Source organism: Euleptes europaea, chromosome 9 (assembly GCF_029931775.1).
Source record: "Euleptes europaea isolate rEulEur1 chromosome 9, rEulEur1.hap1, whole genome shotgun sequence".
Classification (NCBI taxonomy): domain Eukaryota; kingdom Metazoa; phylum Chordata; class Lepidosauria; order Squamata; family Sphaerodactylidae; genus Euleptes; species Euleptes europaea.
In genome coordinates, this window is record NC_079320.1 from 59,337,558 (window position 1) to 59,351,494 (window position 13,937).

The following is a 13,937-nucleotide window of genomic DNA, read 5'->3' on the forward strand; positions in this document are numbered from 1 at the left end:
TAAAATGAGAGCGATCTTCCATGCTTTAATACGCCCTCTTACTACCAAGGGTACACGCATACTAACTCAAGAATACATTTGAAAGAGTTCTGGCTTTTTCAGAACTGACCCAGTTTATTTTCAGTGATGAAACAGCATGCTGATTTTAAAAAAAATGTGAATATGGACACATTCCAGTCTATACAGATACCACGTTTAATGCAGGATGTTATTCTTCATGGAACAGAAGAATTATAACAAAACAGTTCTCATTATCAGTATATTAGTGCAAATCGCTTATTGAATTTTAAGTATTACAGGTGTAAGGCAATATTATTGTTTAGCCAAATGAACAAAAGTATAGCAATTTGTTTATAGGATGAAAATCAGATTTCAACTTTTTTATCTTGTTACAATTAAGTATAAAATGCTCAGGACTGAACTAAACATGTAATCAGGTTATATCACGAATGTCTTTCTTTGCTAATATTGTCTGTAAATGTACACATGTACATCACCTAGATTAACTTTCATCTCTGCACTTTCCATGTGTTTCAGTGATTTGGAAAAAAAATACATTTTTTTAACAAAGCTCTGTTGTTCAGTAGTGTTCTGTTTTACAAAATTTCTCAGCCAAATGCAGTCTTCGGTAAAAGATTTCTACATTCAGAAGCTTCCAGTATTATTTTAAGAGCTACAGCCTGCAATATTTGTGGTTAATTCATTAATATGATCACTAATCAGCAAAACTGTATCTTTATATTTACCACCATAGACCTGTTTAAAAAGTATGCATGGGCATGCATGCCATTGTCTATGTGAGTAGCACAAAAACTGGAATACCAAAAAAATACATGGAATTTAGGAAATTTAGGCATTCTGTTCATGTCCCTTTCGCTTTGTCTGTGTAGGAACAGAGAAACCTGGAACTCTAGCTTTGAGCATACTTTTTTTGAGTGGATAGTAATTAAATCTGGTTCAGCCAGTATCGTTTTTTTTACAGCCCCTATCTGCTGGATAAACTGTTTGAATGAATTGGTCAAACAGGAACCTGTTAGTTATCCTCTTCAGCCCTTGGCCTCTTCTCTAGAAGGAGCAGGAAATTGTTAGATAATAGTGATGCTATTTCCCTTAATTATGAGTGGTGATAATGACTAAGCAGCTATTTGTACAAACCCGATTGGTACAGGTACAGTCTAAAGCCAACATATGGGATCACTGTTCAGTTCGCGTTACATTTTTCATTCAAAATTTGAGTAAATTGGCAGAAATCAGTTTTTAAATGTTTTAGTTAAATCAAGACTGTATTTCCTTATTTGTGGACATCTCCTCTTTGCCATTTTTAATATACCAGTTTATCCATGACTATATTGTCAGTTGATGGTATCCTGCACTGGTCTAAAAGACTGAAGAATTTCAATGAATGAATGTCCAATTAATAAGCATAGAATAAGGAATTTACCAAAGTAATCAGTAAACAGTGAATCCTCACATTATTGTCTAACAACAGTCTTTTTTTGTGCTTCTTATGATGTTCCTTCAAAATGGGTAACCAAAGAAGCAAAGCAAGGCTTGAATTTCTGTTGTCCCTCACAAAACAAAACCCACAAGTCAAAAACAATGGCACTTTTATTTTTGCTCTTGTTTCACTATTAGGGAATCAATTCAAAGACGATTTTTTCATAGGTTCTACAGTTTTCCAAAATATGTCTTCTATCATGGCTAGAGGGGGAACGCTTACAATTTTTACATAACATTTCTTTGGTACTTTTCTGGAGCACATACATTTGCTAAAGTTCCCTGCTATGCTTTCTTTATCAAAAATCTAAGATTCCCGTCTTACAAGTGACTGAATGTGCCAGCTAATATGTCCCTTAGTAGAGACTGTAGCATTTCCATAAAATCTAAGTTCAGTATTGTTCGGTTCTTGGCACTAACTTCTGAACTTGCTACAGGTAGAGATATTGTTTAGTACTTAATACGGAGAGAAATTTATATTCTTACACTTTGAAATTCCTTTCTAAATGCCTAGTTTTGAAGAATGACGTCAGGTACATTTCATATTATCTGGTATCATTCAGAAATACTTTGCATACAGGCAAACAACAGCCAGCCATTATTTCTAAGGAACGAAGCCCACTTTCTAATAAAGCTAATACTCAAACTTCCGAGTCTTTTCTCTATACAAGTTACAATGTTAACCTCTTTTTTAATAGCTTTTAAAAGGTTAGTATTATTAAATTATTAACAATTAGGTTAATAAGAGGGGTTAAGAAAGGCATTTTAAGTTGCATATTCATGGGACCCATACAAGACCATCAACTAAAAAGTTAGTTTCTTTCATATAGTAAAATGATTGCAGTATTTCTCAAATTTTTAGGAAATATAGGCTTCAACCCAAAACTTTAGTATTTAAAACAGCACTGATTCTGTCCAAGAACAGAATGGAACATTTTGTAAAAATTTTGTTTTTGTTTTCTCCTTCCATATTTTAAAAAATATAGGCAGACACAAGGGTATCCAAGTAAGCATTTTTTTAAAGGAACCTGGTATTTTCCATGTGTTGAATCACTAGTTCTTCTATAGATGATAACAATGAATCAAACCAAAGAATCCTTTAAACATTATGCCAGTCTGTTGCTGAGTACTTGGCAACTAAAAAAATGTTCTGCATCAGTTCAACTTGTTAGGCTGGATACCTAACACCACAACGTTTCACCTATTTCTAGGCTGTTCAAAGAAGTTAAAGTACAAAGGGCCGCACATGGAAATTAATTGCTGAATGTGGTGATGTGTACTTGTGTGAAATGAGAAATCATTAAATTTCCTTATGTCTTATTTGAACGTTGGTGGATTTTCGTTTTTGTTTTTACATTTCAATCAAAACAGACAAAACTATATGGTGGTAGTTTCTACACAGTCATTTTAATCCCTTCCTGTGAAAACAGCGTTTTCAACTTTGCAATAACAAGCATAAAACACTGCTCTTTAAATAAAAAGTAGAGGAAGAAAGACTTAGATGCCCAAGAGTAATGAATCGGCAGAGGAACAAAGTGTCCCTTGAATGTTAATTTGAGGAAAGTTTTGTCTGGCATTTTGTAAGAGTCTGAAAAGAAAAAGAAGCCTTTCTGTCTTCTCAAACTCGCAGGCTTTTGGGTCTGTTGACACGTTTTGAGCGTTGACAGGTGTCTTGCTCTTCTGCCATGGTATAATGAAGCGAGGATGGATGAACATCCGTTGAGCAGACCATGCAATTCATCAGTGAGCCGCCAAAGATGAGGCAGAATCCAGCAAACCAGCCTACAAACAGTGCTTCTCCCAAGTCCCACCTGGGAACAATGTCTGGAATGCTCTCATCCCAAAATTCCTGCACAATCATGTGAGCGACCCATGAAACTGGGATTATGGCCGTTATTCCTGATATCCAGAAGATGACTCCTCCAAACAGCAGTAGCCTCCTCTTAAGATTCAGTTGTTGTTCACCAACCTTTAAGCAGTCCAGTCCAAAACCTGAGAGCAGGAGGCCCAACAATCCTAAGCCATTTGATACAAACATCAGAATCCTACACATTTTGAGCTCGGGTGGCAAAGCCAGAAAAGAATCAAATTCCTTGCACTGCATTCCCCCTTCTTCTTGGATCACACACGCTTGCCAGAGTCCCATTGTCCAGATCTCCAGTTCGTTCAGTTCTAGGTTGAGGTTTTTCCACTGAGGTAAGTAGGTAGTGAGACAGGTTAACACCCATCCCAACAAACAAAGTAAAATGCCAGCTAACTGCAGCATCGTTCTGTACTCTAAAGCCATTCGAAGGGCAGAACCCTGAAACTGCAAGGGCTGGAAAGGCTTATCTGCCAATTCTATAAGAACTGCTACCTTATATGGTGGCTGCAGCCCTGATGAACTTTAGTTCTTTGCTGACGGGAATACAAGGTTTGAGAATTAACCCTTTCAGAGCTCTGAAATGTGTTTTTGTTCTTGTTGAATATAATGTTTCTTGTTAAGGACGAAGGGCTCTGCTTAACCATGAGTTAGGTTTTCTGATAAGGATTTGATCTGCTACCTTCCAATTTGCTTGGTAAAATTATATCCCAATGCCTGATGATTACAAGTCTGAGGATGAACAAAGAACGCTCTATGACCCCCTCACCCTAAAACACAACAGAAATCTTTGTGCTTCAATACGGATTAATTAGATTTTAAGTGGTGATAAAAAAAACCCAGCTCTGTCTGCAACAGGAGTTCATTGTAAAGACTAAATTTGAGATTTCAGGGTTGCAAATCAAGGCCTTGAAAAGAAAGGTAGACTGTTTTCCTATAATCTGTATTATTAGACTTCCTCAATATATATATGTATATATATACACCCAAAGGCTTATCTTTCATTCTCCTCATCTTTCACCTCTACAGGAAAGACTGCAAAAGATCTTTCTCGTGTGTTCTACCTATAACATGTTTTAAATAAGCTTTCTTGTATATTTGACCTTTTAAAAAGTACAATGGAGCAAGTAGTGATAGCTCAAAATACTCTCAAACAGCCCTGTAGCGTGCACCACTGTAAAGGACAAATTTGCAACTCTCTAGGCTTATGCAACATGAGATTAATAAGGAAATATACTGTGCAAAACAGTTTGTGCATATGAACATGGATATTAATTGTGTTTTCCTTGTGTAGAATTCTTAAGTATGCTGCTTGTACAAGAGAAGGCTGTGGCTCAGTTTGTAGAGTATCTGCTTGGCATGCAGAAAGTCCCAGGTTCAATCCCCGGCATCTCCAGTTCAAGGGACGAGGCAAGTAGGTGATGGGAGAGACCTTTCTCTGCCTGAGACCCCGGAGAGCTGCTGCCAGTCTGAGTAGACAATACTGACTTTGATGGACCAAGGGTATGATTCAGTATAAGGCAGCTTCATGTGTTCATGAGAGAGAGCCGTGCCACAACCAGGGGCCTTTTCCCACATGAAATGTAGAATGAGAACTAAAAAATGTTATCTAGTTTATGAAGATTAGTACCACCTTGCTGGATCAGTTGCCATATTTCTGAGAGTGGCCAAGAACTCTTTGGTGTAAGATTGTTAATGATTTATCTCATTTGTTGGAAAGTGCCGTCAAGTCACAGCAGACTTATGGCAACCCCTGGTGGGGTTTTCAAGGGGACATTCAGAGGTGGTTTGCCATTGCCTGCCTCCGCGTCACATCCCTGGAATTCCTTGGAGGTCTCCCATCCAAATACTAGTCAGGGCCAACCCTGCTTAGCTTCCGAAAATCCAACAAGATTGGGCTAGCCTGGGCTATCCAAGTCAGGGTGATTTATCCCATATGTTCTAGTTATCCCATCTGTACTAGTTGAGGAGCCCCATGGTGCAGAGTGTTAAGCTGCAGTACTGCAGTCAAAAGCTCTGCTCACTACCTGAGTTCGATCCCGACGGAAGTTGGTTTCAGGTAGCCGGCTCAAGGTTGACTCAGCCTTCCATCCTTCCGAGGTCGGTGAAATGAGTACCCAGCTTGCTGGGGGTAAAGGGAAGATGACTGGGGAAGGCACTGGCAAACCACTCCGTGGTCGGTGTTGGAAATGTCAGGATGTGATGTCACCCCATGGGTCAGGAATGACCCGGTGATTGCACAGGGGACCTTTACCTTTATACTAGTTAAAAGGGGATGGTTTTACAAGAATATACTATAGTGTTGTTATTGATTTATACAAAATATGTGGCAAATATTATTCTTGGATTTCTGCTTCATTCCAAAAGGACAGCCATTAAAAGCTGGAATTTATTATATTCATATATGCATGCCCATCACTCATAAAATACTATCTAAATAAATATATTATCCATAAGCTTAAGAGCAGAATTCTAAATGATACTATTTTTCTGAAGTCTGCATGTATAGGGGGGAGGGTTCTAGAAATGTTATTAAAGAGGTCACTAATCTTATTATTCCTTGGATTGTACTCAGTTCATCCTCATCTCATGTGAAATCCTGTGTTGCATTCCATATAATGAAATCTTTGTGAACAAGCGACTTGCAGTAAACATTAACCTAGTCGTGAAGATATGGCAAGGAGAAACCTGAGGAATATATGCTAAAGTCAATGCAAAGCACAACCAACATTCCTAGAATTTTTTGGAAATTTAATCATATCCTTTCACCACTTCACATATTCATTAAACTTTACTTTCCTGGAGAGGGTTTTTTTTGGTGTGTGTGTTTTGCTCCTGATAAGACTCTGCTAGTTTTGTTACAGAATTATAGAGAGGCATACTGCACTAAAAAGAACCACCATGTGCTTTTTTATCCCCCCCCCCCCAAAAAAAATATTTTCTTCCTTCTTGTGTGATCTTTGTTTTTAAAAATGTAACCTGGATCTTATGATCCTGCTATGGCAGTAGCTGACACAATAGGGTTTGCAAGAGAATCACAACCATATGTTCAATTAATAGCAATGCCAGAAACTATGCCATTTGTTGCAGAAATGATCACTAGTCTAACAACACCCTCAGATGTTCCCACAGCATCCTGGCAACTCCATCACCGCTTACCAATCACAATAACTGCATGCTGACAGTGGCCCCATATGATCCATAAATAAAAGTCACCAGCCAATGCATGGCAACAGTCAACAACCCCCATGAGATCACCATACCCAGTGCATGTACACCTTCCACACGTAATCCACACAAAGAGAATACAAAACAGTTCTCATTTTGTGTGGAAACTGGTACAGGTTCGGTCAATCAATCAAATCAATCGACCTTTATTGGCATATACTCAGAAACATGACATAAGCAGTACACAAAATCCACTGTCCATATACAGGTTGGGTTATGTGCTCACAAGTTTAAACAAATGCAGTTAACCTGATCAAGTCCTGGTTTTTAAAGTTGATTTGGTACTTGGCTTTGATTTTTTGCAATGCAGAGCCTTCTAGTCCCAAACTAGTGAAGCATAACATGTCTTCTACTTACAGCTTAATCCAACCCACGTTTACTTGGAAGTAGCCCCCAGAGGCACTCTCTGGCAGGTAAGTATGCAGAAGAGTTCGGTTTTAATATTTTTGAAGGCTTTGGGACATGTAGAGTGCACTTTTGCCGTTCCAGCATTTGAAAAAGCTGGAGGAACTTTACTTCCAAGAACATGCTTAAAATCAGAATGTCAGTTTTGTTTTGAAAGGGAAATTTTCTTTAAGACAAACCAACCAACCATGATTTCCCCACAGCTCCATGCCATAATGTTCTTGAAGAACTCCATCTTAAAGTGGTAGGAAGAAAATTAACACAGCCTGATCAATACTAGTTTCTGTTATGATCTTTCAGGGTTACACTCTTCTAAGCTCATTGGCTTTGATGGACTTAGAAGGACTTAGAAGGGTGTAACTGACCTTAGGATTTCCCTGTTTGGGTAGTTTGTTCCTATGTTCACACTCTTGTGGAGATGCAGAATGCTAAAAATGGTATTGAATACCACTGATAAGTAATTTGATGCTGCTATTAATTTTATGCAATGTATACACTAATTTGCCATCATGTTTTATTCTTTTCAGTCATCCTGTACACATGGCTGGGCTTGTATAAAGTTATCTATCTACTTGTACATTACTTGTGTGTGCATTATATGGGTTTTCTTTGCCTATAGACCGAAATGCTTACGGTTTAAGTCTCTCAACCTTATGAGTTGCTATTGTGCCTTGTTTTATCATTTTTAATGTTTTAACCCTGATATGTGTGTGTGTGAAGTGCTGTCAAGTTGCAGCCGAGTTATGGCGACCCCTTTTGGGGGTTTTCATGGCAAGAGACTAACAGAGGTGGTTTGCCAGTGCCTTCCTCGGCACAGCAACCCTGGTATTCCTTGGTGGTCTCCTATCCAAATACTAACCAGGGCTGACCCTGCTTAGCTTCTGAGATCTGACGAAATCAGGCTAGCCTGGGCCATCCAGGTCAGGGCAACCCTGATATAAGTGCCTTAAAATAAAAATATTTTTCTACTATATAATTTTACCTTCTCCACCCAATGTTGGGTCCCCAGCTTCCAGTGTAGTAAGTATCATACTAGGTTCTAAAAGACCCAGGTCTGAATCTCCATTAGGGCTGTCAGCCTACAGATAATAGCTGGAGATCCCTACCCTTTTCAGGCTCCACCCCCAAAACCTCCCACCGGTGGTAAAGAGGGAGCTGCCAACCGTAATCTCCATTCTGCCATGGATGTTTAGTGGGTGATCTTGGGCCAGTAACACACTCTCGGCCTAACCTGCCTGACAGGATCGTTGTGAGGATAAAATGGAGGGTCCCCGTTGTGGAGACAAGCAGGGTATAAATGAATAGGGTTGCCAGGTCCCTTTTTGCCACTGGTGGGAGGTTTTTGGGGTGGAGCCTAAGAAGAGCAGGTTTTGGGGAGGGGAGGGACTTCAATGTCATAGAGTCCAATTGCCAAAGCGGCCATTTTCTCCAGGTGAACTGATCTCTATCGGCTGGAGATCAGTTGCAATAGCAGGAGATCTTCAGCTAGTACCTGGGGGTTGGCAACCCTAACTCTACAGCATTATATCCTACTGAGGCCCTTCTCCTCCCTAACCCATTCTCCCCGCCTCCCCCCCCAAAAAAAAATCTCCAGTAATTTCACAGTTTGGAAGTGGCGACCCTAGATGTGGTTTGCTGTATTCATTTAGTGATATTACATGTAACAGTGGGAATAGAAATAAAGTCTTCATGAAAGATCCCAAGTTTTCTCAAGGGCAGGGGGGGAAAGGGAGAACTTGGTAGCATTTGAAGATTGATGAAAGGAAAACATGAAAGGGTCGATGGCAGGATTGACATTGTTAAGTCAATTGAAATATTCACTAGGCAAAAAAGAGGCAGCCATATTGGGGAATCGCCAGAAAATATTTTTTAGCTTTCTGCTTCAGGTGAGGATGAACTTTTAGGGTTAAAATCTTCAATCTGAGAAAGATCTGCTAGCAGTCCTATACCAGCAGCAAAAATAAACAAGTCTAGCTCAATTTATGGTCTGCTGGGCAAATGAAAGGAAAAACTGGGGTGATTTCTTTGAGGCAGTGCCTTCCAGAAATGTTGCAAATTGAAACACAAAAAAGATCCTTTGAAATACTAGATACAGTATGTATTAGATAATTAATATTGTATCCATGAGACAGTGTATGGCCGTGGGGATCGACTAATAGAAAATATCTAATTTATAAAGACAGTGCAAAAATCTTTAAGGGGGGAAAAAGGGGAAAAGAGAATTTCTGATCATAAAGGAAAAACAACCTCTATTGTCTTCTGGCTTCACTGTACGAGTGCTGTGCGAATAAAAGAAAGTTTGCCTTTCCAGTATTTCTAAATGCAGCTTGATCTTGGAATGCTACGTTCTTACCAGGGGTTTCTCTCGTCAACGCTCAGCATTGCTAACTGAAAAGCCAGGATATCAAGGCCAGAATGGCTCCGCTGAAACACATGTTTAAATAAGTCTCCTTGTTCAGTTTCCTTTACAAAGTGCAACACAGGCAAGCATTTTTTTTCCCCTTGCCTGCTTGAACAAAAAAAGAGCCTGGGTTTTGTATTACTCCTCGGCCTTAGAAGGAAACTCTTGTTTCAGGCTAACTTGAGAGACCTTTCTTTTAAGGCTGACCCATTCAAACATGTACACTGATATTTAGCGGTAATAACATAAAATTAACATGCCAACCCTCAGAGGTATAGTTACAAACATCCAAGAATTTACAGAAGGAAGATTTGGAAAATAATAGCTGCCGCCACCAACTGTCTACATTACGTCACAAAGGGTAGAGTTTGGGGTGGGAGGAGATGCTTACAATTTGGATCTTCCGTGAAGTTAAGTACTTGTGTGTTTTTATGTTCCAAGAGTCCTGAGATATTAAAATCTATTTATTAAAAACATTTGCTTTTCTTTGGAAAGATGAGTTGCTACTATTTGTAAGGTGTACTTTCATATATAGTTAAAAGGAGAGTTAATATGATCAGGTGAATCTCATACAGCAAATATAAAGCAGTTATTATTCATTATCACAAAAATCAGCATAGGAAGCCAAAATGTAATGAAGTCTCCTATTTTTAACAATATTTTACACATACAGCAAGGAAACAGTATTTTACAATAATGATGGTCCTATAATACACAATTTGCTAAAACAATTTAAAGTCCAAACAAATCAAGGGATCCACCCCAATACGTCTTGGGTCCCAATCCATCTTTGATCAGACTTGCCACTTCACAAGGCGATCTATATCCTCTATCGCCATGTGTGTAACATACTGTTTCCTTGTTGTATGTGTAAAATACTGTTAGAAATAGGAAACTGTTATATTTTGGCTTCCTATGCTGATTTTTGTGATTGTGTTAATTTAGCATAGAGGTGTTTTTTTCATATCAGTTATTATTCATTAGCCCGTGGGTGGTCGATCTACAGCATGAGACAACAGCCATTTCCACACAAGTTATTTATCCCAGGTTCAGTCATGATGTGACGTCACCCCATGGGTCAGCAATGTCCCGGTGCTTGCACAGCGGACTACCTTTATCTTTTCAGTACCGCTGGGGAAATGGTTGTGCATGTACTGGATTTCCCAGTCTTTCCCAAATCTGCTTTGCTGCCATGTTTTGGGAAAGATGGCAGCAAAGCCTGAATGGCTGTCACATATGTGGGAATGTTCGGGTTTCCCTGGTCCTGCCCACATGGCAGCCATTTTCCCCACAGTGATAACTTCTTTTTTAAATCAGCAACTGCATATTGTTATAGTGATATAATGGTATAAGAATATGTATAACAGTTTATCTGAATTCTGAGCTTTCATTTTTTTAAAAAGTACATCTCTGGCCCCTTTCATTGTGAAGATATAAGAGGAAAGGCATATCTGTGCAATGAAACTAAAGACTAGTTTGTTAGAGCTAGAAACTTACTGTTTTGAGAGCTCAACATTTAGAGACCCTGCTGCACATATTGTTATCACATTTAGGGTTGCCAGGTCCCCACTCACCTTCGGTGGGAAGTTTCTTTGCCAATATTGTGTGTGCGCGTGTGCACACACGCCGATATGCGGCACTTCCGGTTAATAACCGGAAGTGCCGCCTCCCAAGGAGCCTTAGACCACTCGAACTCTTAGTTTGAGTGGTAAAGGGCCGCAGCTAAGAGTTTGAGTGGTCTAAGGCTCCTCGTGAGGTGGCACGCGCATGCACGATTGCCCGCCAGCCCTCAGCTGATCAACGGGCAGAGGGGCACATTACCGGGGGTTTGCCCGCCACCAGCGGGCACCTGGCAACCTAATCACATTATAGCCCTAGAACAATATTCAACTGTCTTTTTGTTTAAAAAACAAAAACTGGTGGTGGGGGGGGGAGTGGTTGCTGCTGATGAACTGAGACAGGAAAACTATGGGGAAACCTGCCCTGTGGAAGCCCCAAAGTCACTGCACTGTATTGGCAGCTGCAGAAGCATCTGGGAAACTATACATACCTGTCCCCCTGTGGAAAACACCAATGAAGCTAAAATGCAAGTGATCAAAAACTCAAGCCAAGTCTGACCAAATTCGGCCGAGGGCTAACTTTAAGGCAACGCAGGGATAGGCAGCCTCTGGCATGCAGACCCCCACTGGCGCACCAGGACATTTTGCTTGGCACCCAGGCCCAGATCTCTGCCAAGACACTGGCGGCACTGTTTGAGCCAGCCGCAGACAAGAAGGAAACAGGCACGGCTCTGAAAGACACCTCCCTGGCCTGCACAGCCAGCAGCCAAGTGGAAGGCAAATGACTGGCAGAGTTACTGGCAGTGCTGCTGGGGCTTGGCTTACTCCAAGTGGGCCTGGCCAAGTACAGCTCTGAGCTTCGCCCCCCCCCCCATTTTAGTTTGCAAGCATACCAATCTTGTTGCATTTTTGCAGTCGTTGCATTTTTGTCAGCACTTGGGACAGAAAAGTTGCCTGCTCCCGATTGAGCGCTCTCACTGGTGATGGTGGCAAAGAAAGAACATTTCTTTTGTTGTTCCCATCTAGGGTTGCCAACCTCCAGGTACTAGCTGGAGTTCTCCTGCTTTTACAACTGATCTCCAGCTGATAGCGATCAGTCCACCTGGAGAAAATGGCCACTTTGGCAATTGGACTCTATGGCATTGAAGTCCCTCCCCTCCCCAAACCCCTCCCTCCTCAGGCTCCGCCCCAAAAACCTCCTGCCGGTGGCAAAGAGGGACCTGGAAACCCTATTCCCATCACATCTCTCCAGTGCTGCGCAGCTGAACTATACATGATACATGAATCTGCCTGATACTGAATCAGACCCTTCTTGGTCCATCAAAGTCAGTATTGTCTACTCAGACCGGCAGCGGCTCTTCTGGGTCTCAGGCAGGGGTCTTTCACATCACCTACTTGCCTAGTTCCTTTAACTGGAGATGCCGGGGATTGAACCTGGGACCTTCTGCATGCCAAGCAGATACTCTTCCACTTTGCTGTTCCACTGAGCCACAGCCCCTCCCTATTTTGAATGACGGTAGCTTCTCCTCCCAGTAGGCCCCTATGGAATCTCAACAGGATCCTCAATGACTTATTTGCTAAGCAGGTCACCAGTTCGTTGATAAAACTGCTTTACTTGGACGCCACTGTGGATGCAGTGCAATTTCCAGACCTTATAAACGAGCATCTTGTCCCAAGTGCTATCCTGACTTTCAGGCGTTACAGCTCGAGGATGTGGTCAGGGTATTCGATGTGGTGTGCCCTACCGTTTGGTCCATGGGTCCTTGCTGTTTTTGGTTTATAACGTTTTGCTAGGGTGAATATAACTGGTTGGATCCAGAAGATGATACATGGCTCTTTGGGAGAATGGGTGGTGTTGAGGCAGAAAGCTATCTTCTTTCTTTAACATCTCTCTGGCTGGTTTGCCTGTAATTTTCTACTGTGAGGCCTAGTGCATCAAAAGCTGCAGGTGCATGCTATCTGTAAGGCTTCTCAAGGTCTTTTTCCCAGGCCAGAGCTAATTAGCTCATGAGAAACATCTGAGTAAGGAGATGGGAGGGGGGGACTTGTTCATCTTCCCCCGGATCCAGGCCGAACCGGCCCGAAGCACCCAGAAAGTTCCAACCAGACACCCCATGATTGGATGCTAGATGTCACCTGTTACTAAGGTTGCCAGCTCTGGGTTGGAAAATACCTGGAGATTTTGGGGGTGGAGTCTGAGGAAGGCAGGGTTTGGAGAAGGGAGGGACTTCAATGCCATAGAGTCCAATTGCCAAAGCGGCCATTTTCTCCAGGTGAACTGATCTCTATTGGCTGGAGATCAGTTGTAATAACGGAAGATCTCCAGCCACCACCTGGAGGTTGGCAACCCTACCTGTTATGGCTAGCTTTTCCTTAAGTTTGAGTATCTAGAAATAAGCTCACCCTTCCTTCCACCCACCTTTGCTTCCCATTACTGTGTCGCTCAGAGCCACACTTTGCTCAACAGACCTCATGCCTTAATTACCCAGCTTAACTATGTAACATGTTAAAGAAAGTATTTATCTAGACAGATTTCTTATTTTCGTGTTGTAATTCAGCCACTGACCAGTAACCTGTGTTTTTAAATCTTTTGCTTAATTTTGTCCTCAATAAAGTTATTTTGCTAATATTGGTGAGTTTACTTGTCCAAACCCTGAACCGCTCATTTGTGTTACCAGGGAATAAACAGGGGCTCTTTTTCTACAGGTGGTCCCAAATGACTTTAAGGAGACAGCCATCAAGCCACTCCAACAGAAATCCTCCTTGGACTCTGACAATTGCTCTATTGGCAGTTACAGTTCTTCCTTGTGAAGCAGGGCAAGGCACGCAAGTGGCAGGTGGGGAGGGGCTGTGGCACAGTTTGTAGAGCATCTGCTTGGCATGCAGAAGGTCCCAGGTTCAATCCCCAGCATCTCCAGTTAAAGGGACTAGGCAAGTAGGTGATGTGAAAGACCTCTGCCTGAGGCCCTGGAGAGCCCCTGCTGGT

The 13,937-nt window shown here is 41.4% G+C and overlaps 1 protein-coding gene across 1 annotated transcript; it reads right to left on the bottom strand.

The window, feature by feature from the left end:
- Positions 1 to 3,007: 3,007 nt before the first annotated feature.
- LOC130482964 (claudin-22-like) lies at positions 3,008 to 3,861 on the bottom strand. The gene has a single exon (XM_056855842.1). The coding sequence runs from the start codon at positions 3,782 to 3,784 to the stop codon at positions 3,116 to 3,118; it is 669 nt and encodes a 222-aa protein (XP_056711820.1). The 5' UTR covers positions 3,785 to 3,861; the 3' UTR covers positions 3,008 to 3,115.
- Between the last annotated feature and the right edge of the window lie 10,076 nt (positions 3,862 to 13,937).